The sequence below is a fragment of the Lolium rigidum genome, chromosome 3, assembly GCF_022539505.1.
Source record: "Lolium rigidum isolate FL_2022 chromosome 3, APGP_CSIRO_Lrig_0.1, whole genome shotgun sequence".
NCBI classification, from domain to species: domain Eukaryota; kingdom Viridiplantae; phylum Streptophyta; class Magnoliopsida; order Poales; family Poaceae; genus Lolium; species Lolium rigidum.
The window spans coordinates 411,094,784-411,103,709 of record NC_061510.1 but is presented as its reverse complement, the minus strand read 5'-3'; the positions used below and the strand labels follow the sequence as shown (position 1 = coordinate 411,103,709).

Sequence of the window (8,926 nt, the reverse complement as noted above, 5' to 3'; positions counted from 1 at the left end):
GGTGGAATCTCCGGTGGCCGGCGTCATTAATTGAGGCAGTATATGACAATGCCTAAGATCTCCCACGGGACCTCAAAGGCTCAAACCATGACAGCAGATTACTTTTGTGCTAGTTTTCTACTCCCTCCTAAATGAGTAAAATATGTTGTTTTACATATTTCAAAATGAACTACTGTAAAATGAATGGCACGGGTGGATGAAGCAAAGTACTAGAAAGCTGCAGCAAACATTTACCAAATCCCAGTAAATATATTATCAACCTCAAAGTGGAACGGATTACATGATTCAAGGAATTCATCCACTTCATATTTGAACGAATCCAAGAACAGTCCGAGTGTGAGCCCGGCTTTCCAGTAATTGAATATCGCAATCATGTTCTTCATCCCGCCGAGAAACGCAAACGAAGCCCTGTACATTAGAGCACCAATAACCTCGACGATGGCTACGGCAAGGCCAGCAGATAATATGTCCCAGTCGCCCGTTTGGCCAATGACAGTAGCAAATGCCGTGGCGCAGTAAAATCCTATCAGGAAGAACAAGATCTTCACAGGAAACCCTCTTCTTAGTTTCTTCAGCTTGTCAGTCAACTTCTTCAAGAAAGATAGAACAGCACTAAACAGGCGAGTGCTATTGCCTGAATTATCGGTGTTGTCATCCGACATAGTCCTGATGGCCCATCGCACCCCCCTACGAAAAATGTCGAAGATTGTTAAAAATGAAAAGTGAGTTCTGAACCCATATAACTTACAATGCACAAACTGACATAGCATACATTGGGGAACGAAAAAAAATGCCAAAGATTGTTAAAAAATGAAAAGTGAGTTCTGAACCCATACAACACAAACTGACCTAGCATACATTTAGGCACGAAAAAATGTCAAAGATTGTTAAAAAAATGAGAAGTGAGTTCTGAACCCATACAACTTACAACGCACAAACTGACCTAGCATACATTTAGGCACGAAAAAATGTCAAACATTGTTAAAAAAAATGAAAAGTAAGTTCTGAACCCATACAACTTACGACGCACAAACTGACCTAGCATACATTTATAGGTACGAAAAAATGCCAAAGATTGTTTTAAAATGAAAAGTGAGTTCTGAGCCCATACCACTTACAACGCACAAACTGACCTAGCATACATTTAGGCACGAAAAAATGCCAAAGATTGTTAAAAAATGAAAAGTGAGTTCTGAGCCCATACAACTTAGAACGCACAAACTGACCTAGCATACATTTAGGCACGAAAAAATGCCAAAGATTGTTAAAAAATGAAAAGTGAGTTCTGAACCCATACAACTTACAACGCACAAACTGACCTACCATACATTTAGGCACGAAAAAATGCCAAAGATTGTTAAAAAATGAAAAGTGAGTTCTGAGCCCATACAACTTACAACACACAAACTGACCTAGCATACATTTAGGCACGAAAAAATGCCAAAGATTGTTAAAAAATGAAAAGTGAGTTCTGAACCCATACAACTTACAACGCACAAACTGACCTATCATACATTTAGGCTCGAAAAAATGCCAAAGATTGTTAAAAAATGAAAAGTGAGTTCTGAGCCCATAGAACTTACAACACACAAACTGACCTAGCATACATTTAGGCACGAAAAAATATCAAAGATTGTTAAAAAATGAAAAGTGAGTTCTGAACCCATACAACTTACAACGCACAAACTGACCTAGCATACATTTAGGCACGAAAAATGCCAAGATTGTTAAAAAATGAAAAGTAAGTTCTGAACCCATACAACTTACAACGCACAAACTGACCTAGCATACATTTAGGCACGAAAAAATGCCAAAGATTGTTAAAAAAATGAAAAGTGAGTTCTGAACCCATACCACTTACAACGCACAAACTGACCTAACATATATTTAGGCTTCTCTACCTACAAGAAGCGTGCATCTTTTGCGATGTTAGAACCATGCAAGTGCCCACTGATGCAGAGATCAACTCGCACAATCTCAGTCGACATTTGAAACGTAAGCACATCAACCTTCACTTTCAGTGAACAGGTTAACTCTGGATACTTAGGTTGGACACAAAAATTTCAGAATGTATTTGTTTAGGTAGCACAACTGAAAATTTCATTGTAAAGGGATGGTGCATACTACGTGCCAGCACAGAGATACACATGAAAACAAATGTATCTCTTGGATGCAATACTTGGCACACCGCCTAATGTTCAGTCAATTCACTTTCCTTGGCATTGCAACTGAGTTCGGTGGCACAATGCATCTCAAATTAAGTAACTTCTCGTCAGAATTGAACACTAGAGGGGCTACTGGTAAGTGCGAGTCCCAATGAAACGGCATAACATCTGATTCGAACAAACAAACTGATTTAACAATATCCTCTAGCCATTCATGTTGTCAAGAAAATACAACACTGAGACTATTTTCATTTTCGGACATAAATAACTTGTCATGAGAGTTGAACATTGGAGGGGTGGTGCTAGCCAGCAAGATCTCCACTGAAAGGGTGTAGCACCTGATTCGAACAAACACAGTGGTTTAACTATCCCCAGTTCATCAACGTTCTCTAGAAAATTCAATACTGAAACTTGTATATTTTTCGCATAGAACTGACCGAATAGGCGAACAGTAATGCCTAGCGACCAATCTTCAAAAGCGGAATACGCATTGCGCATCCACAGTGCTTCTGTGGGTAGATTATTTTGGAACAGTCGTTGGGTAACAGTGGCAGTAAACACTACCTGGAGCTGGAGCTTGTGCAGAACGACGGAGACGCACGCAGCAAGCAGAAGCTCCCCTGCGTGGCTGCCCCGCTCGCAACGCAGGGTGACGCAGCAGAAGGGAAAAAGCTTCCTCGACCTCGAGAATCCCGAGCTGCCCGGCGGCGACCAATCGACGGCTCCCCTGCACGGACGCAGAGCTGACATGCACGCTGGCCAAGCATCCGCGCTGCAGACAAAATTGAAATCTCAGACCATATCGTCGGATCGGAGCCGAATCGGACCGGGCCGAGCTCATTTCACGGAGCTCCCCGGCGGTCTTGATCCGCCCGCCTCTCATGGCCGAGCTTGTGCTCGCTCAGCAGGAAGCGAAACGAGGAGGGGGGGGGGGAGTGGGGGTGCAAGTAGCTTACCTAGTAGGAGAAAGCGAGTTCGCCAAGCGGCTGCGCCGGCGGTCTCACCGGCGGCCGCCGGAACTCATCGCGGCGGGCAGGGATATGGATGGTTGGTCGTGGCCGCAGAGGCGCCGAGACAGTGAAGGGGAAGCAAATTGGGCCATGGCCCATGGGCCGAAATCTAACTATGTAGGCTTCTTCTCGAGAACTCGTCTTGAGGCTCGTCTGAACCTGAACCCCAGCGTAGCGAGCATTGACTGACTGAGCGGCGGCGGCGGCGACATGCAGTTCCTCCGAGGCGGCGGCGGCGGGGGAGGAGGGGCGGGAGGGATGGCGTGGGAGGTGTTGAGAAGGCATTTCTCGCGGAAGCGGGCGGTGGACGTTCGGCGGATCAACCCCAAGGTGCCCAAGGAGGAGGCAGTCGCCATCTCCGGCCGCCTCCTCCAGATCCTCGCCGACCACGGGCCCCTCACCGTCGGCAACACCTGGAACCACGCCAAGGTACCCTACCCACCCACGCTGTCGCGCGTCTTCTCTCAGCTGCTCCTCTCTGCTGATTGAGCTCGATGCACCGTGACTTTGTTCCTCCGTAAGCCAGTAGCTGCATAGTAAGGAACAGACTGAAACTGCAGGATTGAGATACCTAGCAAAGCTTAGTCTATGTCTCTGCTGCCTTCTTTGATCAGATGATGCTCAGGCTTCAGTCCATGAAGAACATGATAGGGTGTTCTCTTCCTTTTAGTAGTTGCTTCTTGCACTTTGGAAACAATTAGGTGAAAAGGAAGAACTGCATACTAGTTACCAGTAGCTACCAAGCCCTAGTGTTGTTATTACATGCTTGCTCCTTCCTTGGCATGTTAGAACATTAGCAATCTGTCCATCCATTTCTAAAATTATGCATACTATTTGTATTATCTCCTAACTGCACTATAGAACTTGCTTACTTCTTTATTTAGCACAACTGACTAACGGAAGCAACTTAGAGAGCTTGCTCTTTGCCTATACTTCTTTGGCCATGAACATGTAATGTCATCTGTCCCTTTTTTACAGTAGCACCTTACCTTGCATTTATGAAGCAATTAGGTGAAAGCGAACAAGTGCAGAGTAGACTAGATTGTTTTCTGTACCTAGAGTAGTTTCCAGTACATATTGTTAGTACATCTAGTTTGTTTTCGAAGTTTAGTACCTGCGGTTAAATTGAATATGGTGTATGTATTTTAACCCAATGTTACATGAAAAGTGCTTGGGTACTGTTGAGGATTGCCTACAATTAGGTTCAGCTCAGGCGTCATTTTTGTCATTGTCGCATGAATAAGCTGAATTCTTGTGCTTTGATGTGGTATATTACATGGTGAGGTAACCCACTGAATCTTGCTTTTGAAACTTGTGTTTTATATGTCCCTGAAGAGAATTGTCTGCAAATATAAGAAGGGACGACACTTGTGCCTTAAATGTGCAATGTGGTCACTACATAAGTTTCTTATGTCATTTAATCAAAGTATCTTGAAATGCTTGGTAGTGCCTCGTCCTTCTTAAAATGCAGTTTGTCTGAATATCTATCTCCTATGAGCTAACATGCTTCAGTGTTCCGTCTACCTGCTTGCTCATTTCATTGCACTTGAGAACATTGACGATCTGTTTATCCACTCTGGTAGTCTAAGTAGTACTTGTACAGTCCCCCAACAGCAGTGACCATGCTTATTTCCTAATCTGAAAATTCATTCTTTAAATTTAGCTGAGCTTATTGCACTAAGTGTCATATAATACCATTGGTAGTACCTATCTAATCAAGACCTTGCCGTTGATGCAAAAATTTCTGATGACGACAGGACGCCGCCATTGAGGGCCTGAACAGCAAGACCCACATGAAGATCCTTCTCAAGTGGATGTGGGGGAGGCAGATCATCAAGCTCTCTTGCACACAGACCGGCAACACCAAGAAGTTCCTCTACTCCCCATTCACCGCCGACGGCTCCGAAGCTGCGGCTGAAGAACCATCGCCGACAACACCCGAGCAGCAGCAGCCGAGGAAAGGCTGGAAAGGGAAGCACCCGAAGTACAAGGGGCAGGGCAAGAAACAGAAACCTGCTGCCGCGGCTTGACATTGTTCGCCTGGCTCCTTCAATTTTTCTTTTTAATCAGTACGGAAGAGCACCATCATCTCGTTGAGAAAAAATTGTGTGTGACTGAAGTTGTGTTGGCATGCGCTGGATGTAAACTTCGGTGTGCTAGATTAATAATGATGGTAATCTAGCTTATGTAGACTATGTTCTTTTGAAGGTCTGGTCGAATTTAAAAGGCCAATGCCTGAGTTTTTTTTGTTTTAGGTGAACCAATGTCTGAATATTTGTGATGCAGCGTACGGCTGTGGGCTGCAGAGCCCTTGTCGGGCTGGGTCACTCTGCAATAATGAAATGAACGTCGAGATTTTACCGTACTCACAATATTATATTGATGCTTTTATTACAGAAAATGGGAGTGATCCCTGGAGATATTATTAGAGAAAAGGGGAGTGATCCCTAGAGACTTGTGTGTATGGGGAAGCGCAAACTCACCATGTTTCAAAAATGTGGGATATGCTTGAATTCATCAAACCGTTGTGCTCACTCCCTTGATGTGCATTGGCGATTTCAACAAAGTTTTACATTGGTCGGAGCATAATGGAGTGCAAGGATTTCGTGATGGATGTATGTGGGCTGCGTGATTCAGGTTAGGGCCGTAGTTGGACTTATGAGAGAAAGTAACCGATGGATCTTACTGTCGGGTGCGGCTAGATCAGGCTTTGGCTATGGCGGAATGGTGCTCCACGGTGGTCGAGAGGGTGGGGCTGGAGGCGAGGTTGTGCTCGCTCGTGGTGGAGAGGACGCTGGCCTCCACAGTGGTGGAGAGGGTGGCGGTGGGGATTGCCAGGGCGAGTAGGAAGAGGAGGCAGAGGCAAGGAGTCTCCATTGTCAGCTCGGCTCGGCTCGGTGATAATGGCGAGGGCATCGGAGGAGGAGTGGGTGAGGCAGTGAGGAAGGGGACATAATATATAGATAGGTGGGTGCCGGGGCGTCCGGCCCCCACCTATCTATATGGCGCGGCGACATGGGCCCACCAACTAGATTCAGGTTAGGGCGCGTCGGTCACTACCTCTGAACTTCTATACATTTTTTACCTAGATATAATAAAATATCTCTATGTCACATGCCCTCCCCATTTTCCCATTAACTAGTGGTTACTCAGACCCAGAGCACTCCATTTGTTATGACTGACATAAATTAGAAGAGACTACCACCAGCATAAAGCTATGGCTACAATTCCTACAGGTTGTCAAACATATGCATGCGATTAACAAACTGAACGTTAATTATACAGGTTGTGCCAGAAAATCGTGGGCTTCGTGGGTTTGTCCACAAATGCCACATAAACCGCGTGCCCTCTTCTGCTGCTATAAATTCTTCCCCCTTCCTCACTGCCTCACTCACTCCTCCTCCGACGTCCTCGCCACCGTCACCGAGCCGAGCCGAGCCGACAATGGAGACTCCCTGCCTCTGCCTCCTCTTCCTACTCGCCCTAGCAATCCCCACCGCCACCCTCTCCACCATCGTGGAGGCCAGCGACGTCTCCATCACCGGCGATCGCGCCTTCGCCTCCACCTCCACCCTCTCCACCGCATTGCCGTTCACTACACTCCGCACTTCCCTATAAGCACCTACGTACCTAGCGATGGTTGTGCATTATAATTGCTCTGCAAACAAACCTCACTAAATGTTCTGAATCTCGTCTCCCGTTGTCTTTGTTTCCTCTAGGTGGGGGGCATAGCCCCCCTCCCCCCTCCCTCAAACTATTAGGAGAAAAGGCAAGTTCGAGCATTTGAATATTAAAGTTTTGTCTTGACACTTGTCACTGCGCTCAAGCTCATGTTGCTGCTGCTGCTGTTTTAAATTATCATGTGTGTGTGAGATCGACCATACGCGTGTTGACTCGTAGTTATGTTGTAGAAGTTGTTGTGGTAAAATAATGATGATAATGTTTTTCTCTAAATATAAAGGTCCGAGTACGTGTGATCGCATGGTGATACGTCAAACCACTCTGGTTTCTGTTCAGTCAGTGAGCAACAAAAAAAAAGTCAGAGTCCTCCGATGCGAAACGCGTTTGCTTCTCTACCGACTTTGTTTCTCCTTCACTCATCTTCTTCCTTTTCACCATTGCAAGCAAGAAGCACATGCGGACGTATGCCATCACACACGCACGGTAGGTCAATGGTGAAACTCCTTGTTCACAGGGGAGGGGAGCACGCGTGTGTGCAGCATGACGGTACGACTGTACGAGCATCACAGCTTGCGTTGCATTGGGATGTGAATATATAGCTCACGGTCCCATATGCATGTATTTAGTAAACCATGTGTTGCCGCCTAAGGCAATTTTTTCTTTATCCTACTAGAGTTTTTTAAAAGATTAATAGGCATAATCCGCTCACTGGTTGGGTGAAACCCCTACCTTCATCCAACCTTCTCAAATCCCTACAAATTTTAAATCCCCAATCAACTAGATAGGGGTAGTGTATTGGATATTAAGAAAAATGCAGTAGAATTTGAGAAAAATGTAGGGGTAAGTGGGAATTAAAGTAGCCGTAAGCTGATTAGGTCGACTGTAGTGTGTCTGATGCATGGAGATTGTTGGATTGGATGAAATTTGGTGGTGCACAACCATGTTTTTTCAAACCGTTTGATTCAGGAGCGGCGCGAATCTTTGCTATCTATTACCATCAGGTGACATGTTTTAGCCTGATATTTTTTGTTCAGTTACATCTCACTTAATTATTAGTAATCATAGATAATCAAAATGGAAATTACGAAAATCCTAGCACAAATTTGAATATATCACATAACATAGTATCAGGCTCGTATATCATAGCACCACAAAAGCTGGAAGCGAGCCTTACAAGTTTTGATAGGTACATCCATCACATAAGTTTTCATGTTGCCTACGCGAGAGGGCGGTTTCGGCATTAAGGATCTCCACCGGCAAAACAGGTGTTTGCTTTTAAATTTTGTGCATAGCCTCCTGTTATCACCAGATTTTGGCCAAATCAGGAGATGGGCCGTAGGTGAGATGGGCTTGAAGGATATACGCGTGGAGGATCTCTGAAGCGGCCTGACACGAAGAAGTTGGGCTAAATTGTCCGTGTATCTGTATTATAGTAGATCGCATCTTAATTTAGAAGTTAGAGTTTTACCCGTGCACGGTTAGGTGCACGCCTGAATTAGAAAGTCCCCCGGACTATAAATATGTATCTAGGGTTTATGAAATAAACAACAACCAACGTTCACCACAAACCAATCTCGGCGCATCGCCAACTCCCCCATCTCGAGGGTTTCTTCCGGGTAAGCACCATGCTGCCTAGATCGCATCTTGCGATCTAGGCAGCACACGTTTATTCGTCGTTCATGCGTTGCTCGTACTGAAGCCTTTTTGATGGCGAGCAACGTAGTTATCATAGGTGTTTTAGGGTTAGCATTGTTCTTCGTATCATATGCTATCGTCGTGCAACCCTTAGGCATCTAACCGCCCTTACGCCTGTCATGGGTGTAAGGGCGGCACCCCGCTTGATCATTGTTTAGTAGATCCGATCCGTTATGATTGCTCCTTGTTCTTCAAGGATTACTTTAACATCTGCATGGTTAGGCCTTACAAAGGGTTGGAGGATCCAGCGGCGCGTAGGGTGTAGTTTGCTAGCCCTAGACAGGATGTTCCGGGGATCAACCTCGTGTTGGTTTTTAGGCCCTGTCTAGGATCGGCTTACGATCACCGTACGCGAGCGCGAGGCCCAATCACGAG

General features: G+C 45.5%; 2 protein-coding genes across 2 annotated transcripts; one reads left to right on the top strand and one right to left on the bottom strand.

Annotated features, from left to right (window-relative positions):
- Positions 1-229: 229 nt before the first annotated feature.
- On the bottom strand, positions 230-2,932 carry LOC124697863 (ycf20-like protein). Its single transcript, XM_047230395.1, has 2 exons — positions 2,730-2,932; positions 230-687 (listed from the first exon to the last, which is right to left on the bottom strand). Exons 1-2 carry the CDS (start codon positions 2,930-2,932, stop codon positions 231-233), a joined length of 660 nt encoding a protein of 219 aa, XP_047086351.1. The 3' UTR covers position 230.
- A 453-nt stretch (positions 2,933-3,385) lies between these two features.
- On the top strand, positions 3,386-5,540 carry LOC124701054. Its single transcript, XM_047233110.1, has 2 exons — positions 3,386-3,604; positions 4,933-5,540. The coding sequence occupies exons 1-2, from the start codon at positions 3,386-3,388 to the stop codon at positions 5,203-5,205; spliced, it is 492 nt and encodes a 163-aa protein (XP_047089066.1). The 3' UTR covers positions 5,206-5,540.
- Positions 5,541-8,926: the final 3,386 nt, after the last annotated feature.